The sequence below is a fragment of the Copadichromis virginalis genome, linkage group LG4 (assembly GCF_057382275.1).
Source record: "Copadichromis virginalis isolate Kocher_CV1m ecotype Utaka linkage group LG4, C_Virginalis_male_GT1.1, whole genome shotgun sequence".
Classification (NCBI taxonomy): Eukaryota; Metazoa; Chordata; class Actinopteri; order Cichliformes; family Cichlidae; genus Copadichromis; species Copadichromis virginalis.
In genome coordinates, this window is record NC_140621.1 from 36,036,335 (window position 1) to 36,055,344 (window position 19,010).

The window sequence follows — 19,010 nt, forward strand, 5'->3', positions numbered from 1 at the left end:
CCCCAACAGGTGGTTTGATTTAAAGTGACCCCTGAAGGGGATTTGGGTCTGTGGAATCAAACCACACTCACTTTCACTTTGCCCTGAAACAAACACCTTGCCACCCCCTTCCTCAGCCAGTATTCACCTGATTGGCAGGTTTAAACAGCAGGTGGGTAGGGTCTCTTAAGATGACCATATAAGGACAGCCAATCTGTGTGACTGTGATCAACATTAACAATGAAAAAAAAAAATTCTGCATTAATACAAGGTGTATCAGAAACAGTCATCTGATTTCAAAAGGCTTTGAATAAATTTCAAGTTTTACATACACCAACTGGCAACTATGCGAATGACAGCTGTTTCATACACCTTGAACTTGTTTCTGTAAAATTCTGAACTGGTAGCAGGACAGATGGCGTGCTCTTATTTTTGATATTTTTTGCAGGAAAAAAGTATTTTATTTGAAAGATATTTTCAAAGACGCCCACCTGCTTTTGTTCAGCTAGCTGACCCCAGTTTTAGCAGCTGATACCCGCCTTAATAAAAAAAAAAGACGCCGACCCCATGGACACGTGCTGACGTCACTCGCCTGCACTTGACTGCCTTGACCCGGCTCTGCGGGCGCGTGCTGTTCCCTATTGATTCATATTAACACACCGGCGCGTGCGGATGGAAACAAGCCGAGATCAAAGGGAGCGCGAGGGGATGACGGTGTCTGTGTTGCAACAATGTAGCGAGCGCATACCCGCCCCGCGCGCGCACACACCGAGAGCTGTACCCACCTACTACCGTTGTCATAGTTACCTACATACCCGACTGAACGGGTATGTGCACGAGCGAGAAGGGAGGGAGGGAAGGAAGGAAAGGGGGGGGAGAAGCGAGAGAGGAAGGAGGGAGGAAAGGAAGGTAAGAAGGAGGGAGGGAGCGGAATTAGTCAGTGATAGAGGGGAGGAGAGGAGGCGAGGCGGCGGGTGTTCTGCCGAGGTGGACGTGGCGGGTCCGGCGGAGTGAGCTACGAGTGACGGGCAGCGGAGCCGAACCAAGGTGGACAGCCAGCCGGCCATGAAGCGGACCACCCGCAGGTAACGTCCGGCCGTTATCAGCCGCTTGCTCGGCGTCGCCGCGTCGCTCCGCTCGGTTTCCTGCCGTTTTACCGCGCCGCCGGACGCTCGATGACCGCCGTGCCGCCGCTCGGGCTCCGTAGTTTATTGGCTCCTTTTGTGTTGCGATGTCAGCCGCTCGCCGTAGCGCCGGAACCCCGTGGAGGGGGCCAGGCTAACCGCTGCCCCCTCTCCCCGCCTCACTCTCACTTTCTCCCCCTGCTAGCAGTAGCAGCAGCAGCGCGCTAGTTTAGCAGGCTGCAGACGATAAACAAGATGGCCACTGGCTAGCTGCTAGCTAGCTAGCTAGCTAGCTAGCCAGCCAGCCAGCCAGCCAGATAGACATGGCAGCCTGCCCGTCTTTGTAGGGCTGTGAGGCGGCTGCGGAGCGTGTCCTTCCGCTGGCAGCCGTGGGTTTGTGTGTGCGAACCACAGTAAAAGTTGTGCAGAGTTGGCGAAGAATGTGGAGGTGTTAGAGCGAGAGCGGAGAGGAGCAACCTCCGGGGAGAACCACCGCCAGCAGCCCGGGAGGCAGGCAGTGCGGCGGCTGCGTGGCGAGTGGAGGGGCCACCTGAGTGCTCGCGGGGTGACAGGTAATATGGAAGGGAGGAGCAGGTAATGTTCACCTGAGCGGCAGGGAGGCTAGGAAGCTGCAGCACTGTGCACAGAGCGGCTGTTCTACTTCACCTGAAAACTTTTCAGCGCATGTGTGTGGGAGGCCGCTGCATACACACAGCTGCAGCAGCTGACTGTCTCTTCTAATGACATCCTGCTCCTGCAAACAGCGCACCTCTGCAGGCCGACCTGTGCCCCATTTACATCTGCCACCACATCAGCTTTGTCTGCATGATGGCGGTGACCGGCTGACTGCAGTCTTACTGTTGTCATGCACCAGTGCAGAAACGGAACCGCAGCAGCTGTTTATAGGGATGTTCCCAAGAGTCATCTCTAACATTGGCGCTGGTATCTGCTCCCCTGAAAGTGTAAAAATGTTTGCTGTAAAGTTATTCAGACTGAGTTTTTCAGGCGTGCTCATGCTGCAGGTGCAGCCTCAAAACCTCAGTAGAGTCTCACCAGTCGCCACACATTAGGCGCCAGGGCCGGACACTAACGGTGGTGGCCTCAAGCCCCTGGGGGGCGGGGGGAATCCCAGGGAATCCTGGTTTCAAACTATGCTTGCATACCTGGCTTTCATGCTCAGAGGTGCTGCAGTGTTGGGGGTTTCCTCATGTCACTCTGATTGGCTTTAGCTGCTGTTGTCATGGTAAGCAACTCCTCTGTCTTCTCTCTACAGGCTCGTGATGGTCAGCCGTACCTGCTGACATCTGGCTGATCTTTCACTACGTCATCGTTTTCCAGAGGACGCTCTCAGGGACTCCCAACCCCCCCCCCCCCACCCCCCCAGCCCCTCCTCCTGTGAGGGCCAGCAGACTTCACCAGCAGGAGGGGAGTGGAGGAGGAGGAGGACTTTTACCAACCTCAGCGATACCTCAGGTGTTGAAACGGAGCAGGTGAGGAGGATTAGCTCCGCCCCCTCACCATGACAGACTTGGAGAGTGAGTGCCTGAGCCTGGGCCTGCCCCCCGAATGCGGCTCGCCTCCCCTGCCGCTGGACTCCTCCCTGCAGGTGGACTGCGGTGCCGGGCCCGTCGGCTCAACCCCGACGCCCACTCTGGCCCTCCTCTCCTCCGACTGTCCCACGCCCACGCTCAGTTCACTGGCGGCGGAGATCGCAGAGCCGCTGGTGATGCTGCCGTGCGTGAAGAGCGAGCCGGAGGACTGTGACCTGGAGCCCATCAGGACCGTGGACCTGTCAGAGATCCAGCCGCTGTCCACCGCCGAGCTGGGCCAGGACCAGATCAAGATGGAGATCAGTGGCCTCGACTACATCAAGTCTGAGCACCACGGGAACCACCACCTGGGGCCGTTTCACCACAGTGACGTAACAGAGCTGGACTACAAGTTGCACTACGAGCCGAGCTCAGTGTTCGACTACATCTCCCAGGTAAAACGCCAGAGGCCGGCAGCTGAGAGCGACGACGCTGTTATTGTGTTATTATCGTTATTGTCATTCGTGCTTTTTCAAAGTATCTTCATAAATTGGGTATAAAGTTTTTCACATTCTGTGAATAAAAGCGCCCACCAGAGTCCATTTAAAGTTCTGCTGATGTAACAGAAACCCTGAGGTTGTTTATCCTGTCAGAGCAGCGTAAAAGGCTCAGTCCAACTCAGACGCCGTCAACGCCAAGCTGTTTTTTTTTTTTTGTTTTTTTTTTTGCTTCTGTTGTGTTTGAAAGGTCTGAATATATTATATAAAGATGTGGCGTGTGTTTTGTTGTTGGTGGTATCTTTGTAGAAGTTTTGCGATCCATCCGAGGTGCGCTGTGAGTGTGCGTCCACTTCATGTTGTTAGTGCGATGGACGCTCTCACCTTTATGGACATCTGAGGTGATGTCGGGCGCTTCACGATTGCAGCTGCTGCCTTGTTTTCCTCGGCCTTCGTGCGGCTGTTATGCTGCAGGTTGTCATGTTTTGTCGGACGGTGCAATCAGTTACGCTCTTTGCGAGTGCTTCACCTTCCGCTGTGGCTTTTGGTTGCGTCCTGTTTGTTTATCTGACTTTAATCTGGTGTGCAGGGGACAGCTGTGATTGGCTCATGTAGGAAGAATGAATTGTCACTATTGGTTGATCGTGTTTAATTAAGTACGGGGAGACAAAATCACGGCAGAGATTAAAATTCAGTAAATTTGCAACCCTGAGAATTTTGCCAAAGCAGGAGGAGCCCAGGGGTCAGCTCAGGGCTCAGGTGTGTGGTTGGCAGGTAACTTGTCGCACACCTGAGGGTCAGAGGAGTGTGAGGAGGCCCTGTGAGTAAACCAAAGCATACAGAGGTTATTAAAAGTGGTAAGAGCAACACAACGAAGTGATAACTGTGACTTGAATAACTGAGTTTAATTTTTGCCATATTTGAGAAGTTGTAGTGTTTTTAGACGTGCTCTCCCTTTATGAGACTCTGGACCTGATCTGACGACAGCTGTACTAAGAGAAGCTCCTGTGATGACGTTCACAGAACTCTGGTGATTTATCCCCAAAGTTGAAACCTGTTAGGACAGCGGTCCCCAACCCCCGGGCCTTGGACCCATCATTTGGTACCGGGCCGTGCGAGTTGAGGCTTATGTGTGAAATGTCTGGTTTTCAGGGTTTTTATCGGTTTTCAGCGTTATTTTGTTATTGTTTTGATCGTTTACTCGGTTTTCCTGGGTCTTTTCACGTGTGTTATGAATAAATCTTCTTTTTTTCGGTGCCGGTACTAGTTTTATTTTGTTGTATTTATCCGCGACACCTTAAAGGCCGGTCCGTGAAAATATTGTCGGGCATAAACCCGGCCCATGGCGCAAAAAAAGTTGGAGACCGCTGTGTAAGGAGATCAGAGCATTTTGGAGATGACTTGGAGTCAGAGCTGTTTGTATATGAAGGAAAGGGCCTCAGTGCTTCCTTTATGACAGGGATGGGGGGACTCCAGGCCTCGAGGGCCGGTGTCCTCGATCCAACACAGCTCATTTAAATCTCCTGAAGTTGTAATGAACTAATCATGTGATTCAGGTGTGTTGACCCAGGGAGTGATCTAAAACCTGCAGGACACCGGCCCTCGAGGCCTGGAGTTGGACACCCCTGCTTTATGAGCTCCTTTAGTGTAGTAAACACTTGAGGGTTCATTTATGAAAGGAGATATTTCCATTGCATAATTCATAGCAACACTGTCAGACTGAATTGAACCACAATTAATGATAATCTGGGTTTTTATTATCTGACTTTTTACTACAACCCTCATTTACAAACACTCTTTCCTGTGCCTAATCACCTTGTCTAACATTCCCACTCTCGCACTCTGGGTTCAGTATCTTGCCCGAGGGCACTTCAGCCCACTGACCTTCTGATTGGTTGTCTCCCTACCAATCAGAAGGCTGTGGTTCTTGCTCAAAGTGCATAATAGGTTCTCTGCAGTTTAGTAGTGTCTGCTGTTGTGTTGCTGTCTTACATGGTTGTTGTGACTTTTCTCTTTTGTGAGTCGGGTCAGCGATGGAGGAAATCGTAGATGACCCACAACATGAAGTGGCTTCCCTCCGCTGGTGTCCTTCACTGTGTTCATGATGATGTTTTTATGATGAAGGTTCCTTCTTCGTGTAGATGGTTCCACATTTAAGCTGCTCAGTAAGAAAATGCTGTTTTCCTCGGATCAGGAAGAACCTCAGTGAGCCGCTGCAGGTCTGTTGCTGTGGCATGGAGGGAGCTGAGGTTATACCAAACTGTCGTCTAACTGTTGTTAGACGAAGCTGGGAGCCGTCGCTGCGAGGAGCTCCGAGAGGACTCTCAGCTTCTCCTCATCATCGGGCTCACGACTGCAAATCCTTTTAAAGCAAACACCTGAGCTGATCCCACTCCTGTTTATCTCATTTAAACAGCTCAGAGGGACAAACCACACACTGCATCATTCTGAACACTTATTTGAATATGAAGTAGGGGCGATATGGCCTAAAATCCATATCGCGATATAATTTGAAGCATGTGCGGTAACGATATATATCACGATATATTCTTTTCTTCACTATAAGGACTTAAAATCCTTTAATGTTCTCAAAAATCGAGAGTGTGCCTTATGTATGAATTCTGGTTGTGCTTACTGACCTCGAACCGATTTTGGCAGAAATCTGTTAAAAAATGTTTTAGTACAACTTTGGTAAGCTGCACTGTTTGATGGATCGTCAGAACATTACGGCTGCCGTAGGGAGGAGCTTCGCGGAGTAATCTGGGTCCAAAACTCCGTCTTCTTCAGGTCCCATAGTCAAACGAACACTGAGAGTTAAAAACGTCTAAATTCTTTCATCTTTAATTAAATCATCAGCGTTGCTGCTTTAGCAGGTGTAACTATTAAGTTTAACATCCATGAAAACAGAATTTATTAAATTTAAAGGAGTTAGAAGTTAACAGGAAGTTAGCTCGCTAGTTTCCACCTAAACATTTCATAGCATGTTCTGACTGAGAGATTTCTGAAAAAAATCAAACGTACAGCTCTGTTATCACTTCAAACATAAATGAAGACAGAAAACTAAACAGCAGCGGCGTTTGTAGGGTTACTGAAGTTGGGCTAGCTGGTATATAATGTTGTGCTACGTGATTGCTAGCGACACAGCTATGTTAGCATAACATTAGCACAGTGAAGCTGGAGGATGAAGCCAACTTTTTTTCCACTCGATAAAAGTTAACGTGAGGGATTCTGGTGGTCAGGGACAAATGCAGTCGCATAGCAGGATGCTGTACACGGGCCAAACTTCAGTCAGGAGAACAACTGAGATTATTCATCCACAATACGAGGTTAGTTATTAATATACTGAAACAACATGGGAACAGAGCAGCTGCGAGAGAATTCAGCATTAATGAATCAATGTTACGGAAGTGGAGGAAGCGCAGTTTTTGGCTTTCCCCATATTTCAAATGTGCTTCATCTCTTTGCTATGACTGTCGCCCGCCATCATTTGCAGATGATAATGGTTGTAACCGCTGCGATGCTTTTGACCAAAACAAGCGCAGCTTGATGACATCATCAACATGTGCTATCGCGATAGAGCGGTATAGTCAAAATTTCTATCGTTGGCCAAATTTATATTGTTTATATCGCCCACCCCTGATATGAAGCAGAGTCTGAGCTTTAGCCCTGAGGCTAGCCATCAGTTTAGTAATCGGGTATTCTATTGATTGAGTAATTGGATACTTTTGTCTTTGAAAATGCAGTGTTATCTATAAAAAACATTTCATTTTGTATTTATCTGCTATGTTTCTTTTAAAGAAAACATCTTCGTAAGAAATTACAAGTACAGTGATGTTAAAATAAGATGCATGCCTTAGTTTTGGCTGTGTGTGTGTGAGCGCCTTTAAAGAAGCACATGGTGGCTGCAATGAAGGAAGTCGAGCGTGTCGGCATTCTCGCTATCGAAGCAAAAACTGTTAGTTTGAATAATCGAGTTATTTGATGAATCGTGGTGAGGCTGCTGCGTCATTGTCCGAGGTCTGAAAGCAGATCAGGGCTGAAACTCTCAGACAGCCTTTCATGGAGGTCGGTCACACAAGACTCTCTCAGTGTGTTTTTATCACAGCCATGTGAAATTTGTCCTTTTAAACAGCTGAATTCACAATAAAGTCATTCTCACACTGTGTGGGCCACGCCTCTGTGAACTCAGGTGTTTTTAAGCCTGAGTGGCACAGGCGTATAAAATCCAGCACCTGCAAACTGGAAGTGCACAAAGAGCCGTCCATGGAGGTATCTCAGGCCCGCGATGTGAACGTCCCACACACACTGACGTCTTGTAGGAAGTCTTCCAAGATCTAGTGGGGGTTCATAAAAGCTGCAGGTCTGTGTGGACAGAAAGGGTGTGATTGAATCCCCGCCCACATTAATGCTGTCTAGTACTGACAGTGATGCTTCCTCTGTAGTCTTTTATCATGCAGTTTACTGTAGAGTCAGTTGAGCAATAGCAACAAAGAGCAGAGAAATGCAAAGATTTGTCTGAGAACAGAGTGCAGACACGCAGCAGTGTGAAAACAGCAGAACAGCATCAAACATGAGTGCATGAACATCTGCTGCATCAGCAGCTGAAGGTCACAGTTCTTGTCTTCCTTGAGGTTTTGTCGCTGAGAGCAGACCAGAAATCAGAGGCTGATTTGCTGTTCTTTATCATTTAGCCTGGAGAAACGGTTTGTTGCTTTATAAGAAATCATCACTGTTTGAAGAAAATAAGAACAACCCAGGTTTCTCTTCAGCTCTGTAGCCAGGCTGACAAACAGAGCTCTGTTGAGCCAACCATCCCTTTAACGTTAACGTTTAACGTTCATAACTTCTTCACTAATAAAATGTTGGTCAGCAGACCTGATGTGCTCGATGCTCAGGTTGAGCAGATGTGACTGCAGCTGTTTTCTTGTTGTAGGTCACTGACACTCTGGAGTACATCAAGTCGGACCACCACGTGGACCTACAGTGTTACTACACCACCGATCTGAGCGCGCTCAAGTCGGAGTACCCCGAGACCAACGCCATGTCCGCCCACCTGCAGCACAACGGCCTCGAGTCCATCCACATGGCCGAGCTGCGCACGGAGCTCAACAAGCTCCGCCCCGACTCCCTGCACTTGGACAGCATCGGCAAACCGGACGCTGAGTTCGGAGGGGGGGCGCTGTACGAGCTGCAGCCCACACACGTGGGGAAGTCCTCCACAGAGGCGATGATGGCGGCAGGAAGGGCAGGAGGGAGTCTGGTGGTCACGACTAAAACACAGAGCCCAACGGTGAGGAAACCTCGCAACATGCAGGGTGAAAAACCATTCTCCTGCACGCAGTGCGGGAAAAACTTCAGCACGCTGGGAAACCTGAAAACGCACCAGCGCATACACACGGGCGAGCGGCCGTACACCTGCTCACAGTGCGGCAAGAGCTTTGGCCAAGCGGGCAACCTCAAGCGGCATCAGCTCATCCACACAGGCCAGAAGCCGTACGTCTGCGCCCACTGCCCCAAAGGCTTCACCAAAGCCGACGACCTGCGCTCACACCAGCGGCTGCACACCGGCGAGCGCCCGTTCATCTGCACCACCTGCGGCAAGAGCTTCAGCCAGTCCAAGGAGCTGAAGGCGCACCACCTGAGCCACACGGGCGAGCGGCCGTACTGCTGCCAGCACTGCGGCAAGAGCTTCACCAAGGAGACGAGCTACCGCAACCACGTCCAGATCCACACCGGCGAGAAGCCCTTCACCTGCTCGCAGTGCGGAAAGACTTTCAGCAACTCGGGCGTCTTAAAAACCCACGAGAAGATCCACACGGGCGAGCGGCCGTTCGGCTGCACGCAGTGCGGGAAGAGCTTCGGCCGTCTCGGCCACCTGAAGGCGCACCAGCAGATCCACACGGGCGAGCGGCCGTACGCCTGCCCCCAGTGCGGGAAGACTTTCAGCCAGTCGGGCCACCTCAAAGCACACGAGCAGATCCACAAGCGAGAGCGAGCGGACACGGCGAGCACCAGCAGTGACGGCGGCAGCAGCGCCGTGGGCAGTGACAGTAGCTAACTGCAAACCCTTTAACCTCCGGAAAAACAAAGTATTATTCCTTTTTTTTTTTTTATAAATACGATATATAAAGCTTTTCCTCATGAGTTTTTCTTACATTTTCATACCTTTTGTGCTCTTTTTGCATTTTATCTGTGGGCAGGGCGGACTGACGCATTTGCTCTTATGCAAGTGTCTGTGTGTGCATACACGTTATATACCGTGTGTCTGGGGTGGCGGGTGGGTGGGGCTGTAGATAATCTTTAAACTGGACTGACTGTAGAGTACCAGGACTTATTTTTGGAGACCTTAACAAGCACAAATACTTAAGAGACCAACAGTTTGAGTACTTCATTTTTGTATTTCCTGTTTTTTACTGACTCAGACCAGCAGTTCCTGACAGACCGTGACCCCGTTTACCGAAAACTGCACACTCACGGCACTGACACGCCATCTCGGTACGCTCTAAAGGAACACGAAAGGGTCCAAAATCCCAGCCTCCCATTCTACAGCGCGCTAGAATCGGGCTTCGTAGTCCAGTCACTCTGTGTTGTCGCTGATAACTGATGGAAGCTTTATCCTTCCTCTGTAACTTAAATCTATGTGACCCGAACAATATCGGCTGCAGTTCTGATTCATTCAGGTTTCTGTGAAATATCTCACGAGTCTGCTGTGCTCTCCACCGTCCCTGCAAAGAGATCAGCCTGGAGAAATAGTTTGCTGCTTTATAAGAAAGCCCTCCGCAAAGCCAGAACATCTTACTATTCATCACTGATTGAAGAAAATAAGAACAACCCCAGGTTTCTCTTCAGCTCTGTAGCCAGGCTGACAAACAGTCAGAGCTCTGTTGAGCCAACCATCCCTTTAACGTTAACTAGTAATGACTTCATGAACTTCTTCACAAATAACATTTTTATCATTAGAGAAAAAATTACCAATAATCATCCCACAGATGTAATATTATCTACAGCTACTCTTAGTACCATTGATGTTAAGTTAGACTCTTTTTCTCCAATTGATGCTTCTGAGTTAACTTCAATAATTACTTCCTCCAAACCATCAACGTGTCTTTTAGACCCCATTCCTACAAAACTGCTCAAAGAAGTCCTGCCATTAATTAATTCTTCGATCTTAAATATGATCAACCTACCTCTAATAATCGGCTATGTACCACAGGCCTTCAAGCTGGCTGTAGTTAAACCTTTACTCAAAAAGCATCTCTAGACCCAGCAGTCTTAGCTAATTATAGGCCAATCTCCAACCTTCCTTTCATATCAAAAATCCTTGAAAGAGTAGTTGTCAAACAGCTAACAGATCATCTGCAGAGGTTTATTTGAAGAGTCAAAGGAGCTTGCAAAGAAAAGCGTCTGGACTTCTTTAAGTTGCTTGAAGACGTTTCACCTGCACTGCAGTGGTTTGTATCATATCTATCTAATAGACTCCAGTTTGTGCATGTAAATGGAGAGTCCTCTTCACACACTGAGGTTAATTATGGAGTTCCACAGGGTTCAGTGCTAGGACCAATTCTGTTTACATTATACATGCTTCCCTTAGGCAGCATCATTAGAAGACATAGCATACATTTACACTGCTATGCAGATGACACCCAGCTCTATCTGTCCATGAAGCCAGATAACACACACCAATGAGTTAAACTGCAGGAATGTCTTAAAGACATAAAGACCTGGATGGCCGCTAACTTTCTGCTTCTTAATTCAGATCAAACTGAGGTTATTGTACTCGGCCCTGAAAAGCTTAGAAATATGGTATCTAATCAGATTCTTACTCTGGATGGCATTACCTTGGCCTCCAGTAACGCTGTGAGGAACCTTGGAGTCATTTTTGACCAGGACATGTCCTTCAACGCACATATTAAACAAATATGTAAGACTGCGTTCTTCCATTTGTGCAACATCTCTAAAGTTAGAAATATAGAAGCTGATCACAAACTTAGTTACTGATCAGAGCTCAGATTTTTTTTTACAGGAACTGTAACTTTTTACAGTGTTGCTGTTGTAGTAAAACCTACAAACTAGCTGGAATGGTTTGGTCTACACTAGGCTTTTATTTTGAAACTCGGTGGAATCTCTGTGCCTATTCTGTCCAGCCGGGGGATTGTTAGTTTTTTTTGTTTTTTTTTTTGTTTTCTTTCTCTTATACTTGTCAGCCAGAAGTGACTTGAATGCGTGGCGTTCACTGACAGCAGAGCGATCAGCGGTCCCGCTCGTGGAAAGGGAAGCTCGCTGTTCTTCCAGTTTTGATTTTTCTCATTGATTCTCGAGGGTAACCTTGTGGGCGATAAACGGGTGTAGTGGGTCATGAGGTTGAGCCACAGCTGCAACATGAAGCCCCTAACAGAGCCTTCAGTATTCTCATAAGTGTACGACGTTCGTGTCTGCGAGCTCGCGTGAATCTGACCTTGGACCGACTCTGTTACAGCGTTGTAGTTTTTATGTGAAAAGAAGAAACGTCGCATTTCTCGGTGAACGGGGTCTGACCTCTTCAGGTTCGTCCATTTGTGTTTTTGGCAGTCAAAGTACTTAAACTCAGGTGAGAGTACTTCCTGCCAGTTTACTAGTATTTTACTTGCAGGTGTGGGTACTCGCAGGATGTGGATGTACTGTTAAACTCTTTGATCTTTTCCACGTTTTTATTGAGCAGTATTGATTGATCGGGACACGGCAGGCGTCTTTTTGTTGCTGATGATAATCACGTGACGGTTTATTATTATTATTATTATTATTATTATTATTTTAAATAATTTGTTAAAGTCAGTTTTTACCGTTGTTGGGCTCCAGAGGACCAAAATTCATCATCAGCACAAAGGAGCCCAACCCCCCCCTCCCCTCCCGTCTAGATCGCTCACTGTGTACAAATCTATTGATTATGTCATTCCTACAAAATAAAATGTAATAAAAGTTAAAAAAAGAGAAACAGAAGGTGGAGGCAATTGAGCATCTTGTACTGGAAGAAAGTTAATAAAGAAACTAATGATACATGTTGCAGTTTCCGTCTGTTTCTGCTGTAATGTGTCGGCTTGTTTTCAGAAACAGGAAGTCTGCCGTCCTCACAGAGTCATGAAGGGGGGGGGGGGGGGTGGTTTATCTATTGAGACCAAACAGGTTGTATGGAAACAAACTCAAAAGCTTTAACATGGGAGTCTATGGGGACTGACTCACTGCTGCCTCTGCTGGACACCAGAGGAACTGCAGGTAGGAGCTGCTGTTGTTCGGTCTCTAACGCCGAAACATGTCCAGCAAAAATGCTGAGAACTAGTTTTTGAAACATCCTGCAGGTATCCACCTTCTCAGAGTAAGAGCTGTGCCATAAAAATATGGATGATTGTGAATAATAAGCTGGAGTAGTTCATCTTACTGTGATCGATTTCTTTAACAGCTGATGCAAAGATGTATATGTTTTGAATTTCTGTTCATGAAGCAGAAGAAACAGTTGCTATGAGGTGAAAAGGATGTGAAGGTGTGTTTTAAAAATACTTTTTACTGCCTTTGGTTGATATTTGAGAATAAAGACGTTTCGTTTGAGTAACGCGGAAGTTTGTGAGCACAGACATTCATTTCAGACACTTTTTGGGTTTTGTTGCGTTTTATTTGTTGAAGCGGAACACAGAAGACCTGCAAGCACAGCAGTAAAGTTTCACCAGCATAAGCCAAGAAAATGCTTCCCCTCACAAACCCTCCATCTTTAGACCGCCTGTGGTTTCCTGTGAAGCAGGAAACTGGTATGATGTGAAGGTGAGAAGCGATCTTCAGGTGGAGGTGTGCACTCGCCCAGCATGAAGGACGGTGAAGAAAGGTGGAGATCCGACTCCAACCCCGGGCAGGCAGACACGTGATTGGCCTCAGATGGTTTCCTCCACAACCTTTGTGATGATTGTTTTGGTTGTGGTGGAGGTAGAGGAGGAGAGCAAAGATCTGCGTGGGAAATGAGACAAAGCTGGTCAGAGATGCTCGTCTGAAAAGCAGAACCCGCTCACACGTTTACAGGTAGGTGCTGTAGTGCAACTCCCAAGTTTCCAACATCAGTTGACCAAAATGAGCAGAAGCCAAAACATCTACAAACTGAAGTAAAAACGAGTGCCAGACGGTGGTTTTGTGTAATGCCAGTTTGCACCACAAGAGGGCACAAAGAGGCAGTGCAACTTCCTGTGACCAGCAGGACAGGAAGAACATGAATGTGAGTTTGGACACTGTCAGGCTCCTTAGATAAACACTCTTTTTCTTCTAAGCTAACGAGGAGCTTAAATTCTGCATATTCAGAAAACTGTGGTGAACAGTTTACTTCTATTTTACAGAGGGGAATTACACAATGTACCATTAAAGGTACATTGATCAGGACGTTCCAGATTGAACTAATGTTAGCAGCCGATGGTAACACTAAAACTAAGGATATTTCCTCTGTATATTTAAGTTTTCCAAGTAACCTCTGTAAGGAGAAGGAGGAGAGAGCAGGGCCACAGAGAGCCGAGGCCGTCCTGGTGAGCTCTTCTTACCCGCCTCCCTCTCCGTCGAGCAGCCTCCTGTACTCGGCGATCTCCAGCTCTAGTCTGGTCTTGATGTCCAGGAGAATCTGGTACTCCTGTCCCTGCCTCTCCAGGTCTGCTCTGAGCTGCACCAGCTGCTCCTCCAGACTGCTCACCTGCACAGGTGAACCCGGTGTGAGTGTAAAAGCTGAAAGCAGCTGACGGAACATTTGGATGCGACCCCATGAGAGCAGAACTCACCCTCATCTGGAATCCTTCCATCTTCATGCCGTAGCTGCCCTGGACTTCGGCGAGTTGGGCTTCAAGGGACATTTTCTGTAAAAACATGAGCAGGTCAGAGACAGAAGCTCTACCTGTGGATGAGGTCGTGACATTGGGCTACATTTCAGCCACCTCTCTGCGACTCAGGATTTTAGGAATCAGAGGAAACGAGGCCACGATGTGAAGATGTAACTGAACCAGCCTGATGTTACTCCCCAGGGAGGATTTTCTAAAACCCAGAACTTAGGACCCTCACAATTCCTGTTCTTTGACTTTGTCCTTTGACATTTTGAATGAGGACCCCTCTGTGCCCTCTTCTAACTCCCTCTGTCCAGCAGCCTCGGGCACTAACATTAGAGAGACTGGTGGCTGCTGTATTCTTGTTTATTTTCAGGGATCAGAACTGACCCTGAGCTGGCTTTCCTCTGGCTAATGTTAGCTAACAGTATGTTACCTGCTCATAGGGCTCGATGCTTGGACCACTGATGTTCAAGCTCATCATTAACCGTTTGACATTTTTAATGAGTTGCTCTCATTAGATAAAGTTATTATTAAAAATGTATTGATGTAATTATGAGTTAAACGGTTCATCTCACCATGCTGAGCTGAGACTGGAGCTCAATCTCCAGAGCCTGAAGCTGACTCTTCACTTCCTTTACTTCCACGGTTGATGTCTTCAATGTCATTTCTGTGGCTGCCACCTCCTTGGTGAGGACCTCCGACTGAAAGAAGAAAAAGAGGAAGTAGTGAACAAAAACGAGCTGCTGCAGGTTTCTGTTGAATAGCAGAAAGCTGACGTACCTTGGCCTGGAACCAGCCCTCTGCGTCTTTGAGCGCTTTGGCGGAAACGGTTTCGTAGTGCTCTCTGATCTCCTCCATGACTTTGTTGAGGTCCTGCTGAGGAGCAGCGTCCACCTCCACATTCACCTGACCGCTCATCTGAGTGCGCATGGACACCAGGTCCTAAAGGACAGGGAGGCGGGGCTAAGGATACCAGTATGTTTTAACATTGCGTGTGAGACGGATCTGCTTACCTCCTCGTGGTTCTTCTTCATGCTTGCCAGATCGTCCGTCAGGGCTTCGATCTGCATGTTCAGGTCAGTCTTGGCCACGTCCACCTCTCCCAACAACGCCTTCAGCCCGGCGATGTCGGCCTCGACCGACTGACGCATCCCCAGCTCGTTCTCGTACCTGTTAAAGTTAAAGACACAGACAATAATGGGTTAGTTCTCCATCCATCCATCCATTCGCTTCCGCTTATCCTTTTCAGGGTCGCGGGGGGCGCTGGAGCCTATCCCAGCTGTCATAGGGCGAGAGGCGGGGTACACCCTGGACAGGTCGCCAGTCTGTCACAGGGCCAACACACAGGGACAGACAACCATTCACACCTAGTGACAATTTGGATTATCCAATTAACCTATCCCCACAAGCTGCATGTCTTTGGATGGTGGGAGGAAGCCGGAGTACCCGGAGAGAACCCACGCAAACACGGGGAGAACATGCAAACTCCACACAGAAAGACCCCGGCCTGATGTTGGAATTGAACTCAGGACCTTCTTGCTGTGCGGCAACAGTGCTAACCACCGTGCCACCGTGCTGCCCTTAGTGCTGGGTTAGTTCTGATGAATAAAATCCAAACAACAATTCTGTGAATAACTTTTATCAGCATTTGGTGTTTGTGCTGATTTCGAGACAAAAACCAGAACTCTATTTTTTTCTTTTAGTAATCTTGAGGCTCGTTTCTACGGATTAAACAGTTAAATGTTCAAATAAACTTTAATAAAGAGAAATGAATCTTAGACTTTCTGAGAAACATCTGCTAAAATCATCTTTAAATTCTAACAAATGAGCTCCAATGAGTTCTCATGTTTATCTAATCTAAGTCTAATTTTTGCTCTTGCTGGACGATGTTTGGGGGATTTTTCTGGATGAGAGAAAATCAAAAAATCAGACTGAGGAGTTTGTCTGTTCTTGATGTTTTTCTACCAGCAGACAGCAGAGGGGGCTGAAGAGAGGCAATATCACAGTAGGGAGGTTTTCACTGTCAGGACGTCTATTTCAGAGCATTTTTCTGTCAGAAGAAAACGGCAGCAAGAAAGTACAAAGAACACATGAAGAGAAATAAAAGGTAAAAAAAGAAAAAAAAGGAGCCACTGACTTCAACCTGAAGTCGTCTGATGCGAGCCGGGCGTTGTCGATGCTCAACATGACGGTACCTTTGGCGATGATGGCATCCTGGATCTGAAAACCAGCACAGAGCCACAAAAAAAGGGAAATCAATCAATGGTAGATTATCAATAATGCTAATCAGATGATGCCATTCAGTAAAGAAGGGTTAATAAATCAAACATTACAGAGAATAACAACAAAGCCAATCAGATCTCTTCACGTCGTAACACGCCCATCAGTCGCAGCAGCTTCTTTAATGTGAAAAACCAAAGCTCGTGTTTCCTGTTGGAGCCAAACGAAGACCAAAAACAAGTGACTGGTTTACAGGTGACATCAGTCTTGGAGGGCGTGGCTGCTTCACTCGGAGCACTCTCACACAGGTGTGGTTCACCTCAGATCTCCATCCCCTCACTGGGAGCCTCCCACCAGATTACTGACACTACTCTTCTTTCCAGCCTCTCGGTCAAAAGCTGCTGTGATTACAAAGGTTTTCTATTCTTTCTCAAAATCACCAGAAGGTTCGAGTGCTTTTTTTAAATTGTAAAAGTATGAATGAAGCCCCAGCAGTGCAAACATCTTTCTGGACTGCACTGTGAGTGGATTTGTTAAAAACAAGAAAAATCAAATGTAGGTTTTCTCCAACTTTAAATATGAGTTTTTCAGGCACAACAAAACATTGTTCACTTGAGCTTCCATGCAATTTCAAACTTTATTTTTATGTCTTTTCATAAAACATTATGTGATTTCATAAATGTAAACTTTAAAATGTGGACCAATAGGAGCTGAGACCCCTGAACACCATCTGCCCCGTTTCCTCACCTTGGCATGCAGCTCGGCGATGGTGGCGTAGAAGGCGCTGTAGTCCCTGGCGGCCGGGCCAGCCTTCGTCTCCACGAACTGCTTGATCTTCAGCTCCAGCTCGCCGTTGGCCTTCTCCAGCGACGCCACTTTGGTGAGATAGTTGGCGAGACGGTCGTTCAGGTTCTGCATGGTGAACTTCTCGTTGCCGATGACGCTGTCGTCCATCCCTGCTCCTCCGCCAAAGCCACCCCCAAATCCTCCACCTGCAGCAAATCCTCCACCTGCACCAAATCCTCCACCTGCACTGAAAGCTGCACCAGCTCCTCCACCGAGGCCGCCACCAACGGCGAAGGTTCTCCCGGCCTGTGAAACCCTGACACTACCGCCTCCTCCAGCAACGCTGTATGAGCTCATGCTTCTGGATGAACGGCTGCTGCCAAAGCCTCCACCGATGGAGCCTCGTGAGAGCATCATGGTAGTCATAGTGATGGAGCAGAAAAGAGGAGGTGCTTGTCAGTCTGTCTTCTCCGGTGGAAGGAGCAGGAGAGAAGTGAGGAGAGAGTGAGGAGGTCGCTGCTTTTAAAGCTTCTCAGGTGGGCTGAACTGCAGGTACAGGGGCAGGATTAGGGGGGAGGGTCGGGGAGGGCAGGGCTGGAGGGGAGGGCCGTGGTCCACAATGTCCTACCTCCAGCTTGAATTCTTTTCTCCGACTTCATTCGGCACTTTTGCACACCATGACATATATTTACACACATATTTTTGTCCTTTTATATTTTTATGTATATTCATGTTTAGCCCTATATCTGTAGCTCAATATGTATCTATTGATATCTCTGTTTCTACACTTCATGTTATATGAATGCTTGGCGTTTGTTGTATGTGTGCTGCTGTGACCGCTCAGTGTCCCTCTGGGATCAATAAAGTCTCTCTGATTCTGATTCATGAGACACAAACGGGAGAGACGTTTTCCGTGTGAGGCACGGCAGAGCTCAGAGGCTTCATGTTTCCATGTTATCTGTCTGAACACGACAGCAGCTGAGACCAAATCTTCGTCCTGACCCGGCTGCTCTGACAGATCCTCAGCTGATCTGCAGAGACACAGAGAGCACATTCCTCCATTATTAACTTCTCTCGTTGTTTGAGGGGAATTTTTGCTTCTTTCCCGTTACACTCGTTACATCCATCAACACACACAGCTGCCCCTCCCTAAGCCTGCAGTTCCTCTGACATCCACTAGAAGCTCCAGCAGTGAGTCAGTCCTATAGACTCTCATTTTAAAAAGTTAATTTCATCCATTTTCTTCTGCTTCTCTGGGGTTGAGTCCTGGGGACAGGAAGACAGGACAAGGACAACTATATGCTTTAGCAAAAAGGAAAGTTTGAAGCCTGATCTTGAAAGTAGAGATAGTGTCTGTCTCCTGAATCCAAACTGGAAGCTGGTTCCACAGAAGAGGGGCCTGAAAACTGAAGGCTCTGCCTCCCATTCTACTTTTAAATACTCTAGGAACAACAAGTAGGCCTGCAGAGCGAGAGCGAAGTGCTCTAATAGGGTGATATGGTACTACAAGGTCATTAAGATAAGATGGGGCCTGATTATTTAAGACCTTGTATGTGAGGAGCAGGATTTTGAATTCTGGATTTAACAGGAAGCCAAAACAGGAGAAATCTGCTCTCTTTCTAGTCCCTGTCAGGACTCTTGCTGCAGCATTTTGGATCAGCTGAAGGCTTTTCAGGGAGTTTTTAGGACTTCCTGATAATAATGAATTACAGTCGTCCAGCCTGGAAGTAATAAATGCATGAACTAGTTTTTCAGCTTCAAAGCTGCCGTCGAGTCTGTATTGTCTGTATTGAAGTAAACACAGTTGGGTTGAAATGGGCGTGTGTGGAAAAGCATTTTACGCATAAAAACATGGTTTAGAGGAAAACATGCAGAGTGCATTAATATGTTCATGTTTTCACCACTTTACAGTCACATCTGCAGAAACCCATCAGATTCTGTTTTTCAAAGGTATGAAGGTGTGATTACATCAGTGCCTCTGGCCTGCATGCTATAACTTTATATAACATGAAGTGAATATCGTGTTCTATCACTCAGCACAAAGAGTCTTCAGTT

The 19,010-nt window shown here is 47.5% G+C and overlaps 2 protein-coding genes across 4 annotated transcripts; one reads left to right on the forward strand and one right to left on the reverse strand.

Annotated features, from left to right (window-relative positions):
- The first annotated feature begins 834 nt into the window (after nt 1-834).
- Nucleotides 835-12,257, forward strand: LOC146712083 (uncharacterized). Of its 3 annotated transcripts, none has more exons than XM_085455219.1 (3): nt 835-1,064; nt 2,377-3,087; nt 8,063-12,257. In XM_085455219.1, exons 2-3 carry the CDS (start codon nt 2,623-2,625, stop codon nt 9,185-9,187), a joined length of 1,590 nt encoding a protein of 529 aa, XP_085311345.1. In that variant the 5' UTR covers nt 835-1,064; nt 2,377-2,622; the 3' UTR covers nt 9,188-12,257. The 3 variants fall into 3 exon arrangements, with proteins under 3 accessions (XP_085311345.1, XP_085311346.1, XP_085311347.1); XM_085455220.1 differs by having other exon boundaries at nt 858-888; XM_085455221.1 differs by lacking the exon at nt 835-1,064 and adding an exon at nt 1,459-1,675.
- A 499-nt stretch (nt 12,258-12,756) lies between these two features.
- LOC146712084 (keratin, type I cytoskeletal 13-like) lies at nt 12,757-17,454 on the reverse strand. The gene is made up of 8 exons (XM_085455226.1): nt 16,917-17,454; nt 16,087-16,169; nt 14,963-15,119; nt 14,730-14,891; nt 14,525-14,650; nt 13,908-13,982; nt 13,677-13,822; nt 12,757-13,098 (listed from the first exon to the last, which is right to left on the reverse strand). Exons 1-8 carry the CDS (start codon nt 17,379-17,381, stop codon nt 13,026-13,028), a joined length of 1,287 nt encoding a protein of 428 aa, XP_085311352.1. The 5' UTR covers nt 17,382-17,454; the 3' UTR covers nt 12,757-13,025.
- Nucleotides 17,455-19,010: the final 1,556 nt, after the last annotated feature.

Bases quoted from the DNA above. Each gene is read 5' to 3' on its own strand.
- LOC146712083 (XM_085455219.1), top strand. From the start codon at position 2,623: ATGACAGACTTGGAGAGTGAGTGCCTGAGCCTGGGCCTGCCCCCCGAA. The intron at 3,088-8,062 runs GTAAAACGCCAG...TTCTTGTTGTAG, and splicing joins TGTTCGACTACATCTCCCAG to GTCACTGACACTCTGGAGTA.
- LOC146712084 (XM_085455226.1), bottom strand. From the start codon at position 17,381: ATGACTACCATGATGCTCTCACGAGGCTCCATCGGTGGAGGCTTTGGC. The intron at 14,892-14,962 runs GTAAGCAGATCC...CCTGTCCTTTAG, and splicing joins TGAAGAAGAACCACGAGGAG to GACCTGGTGTCCATGCGCAC. The intron at 13,823-13,907 runs GTGAGTTCTGCT...TCACCTGTGCAG, and splicing joins TGGAAGGATTCCAGATGAGG to GTGAGCAGTCTGGAGGAGCA.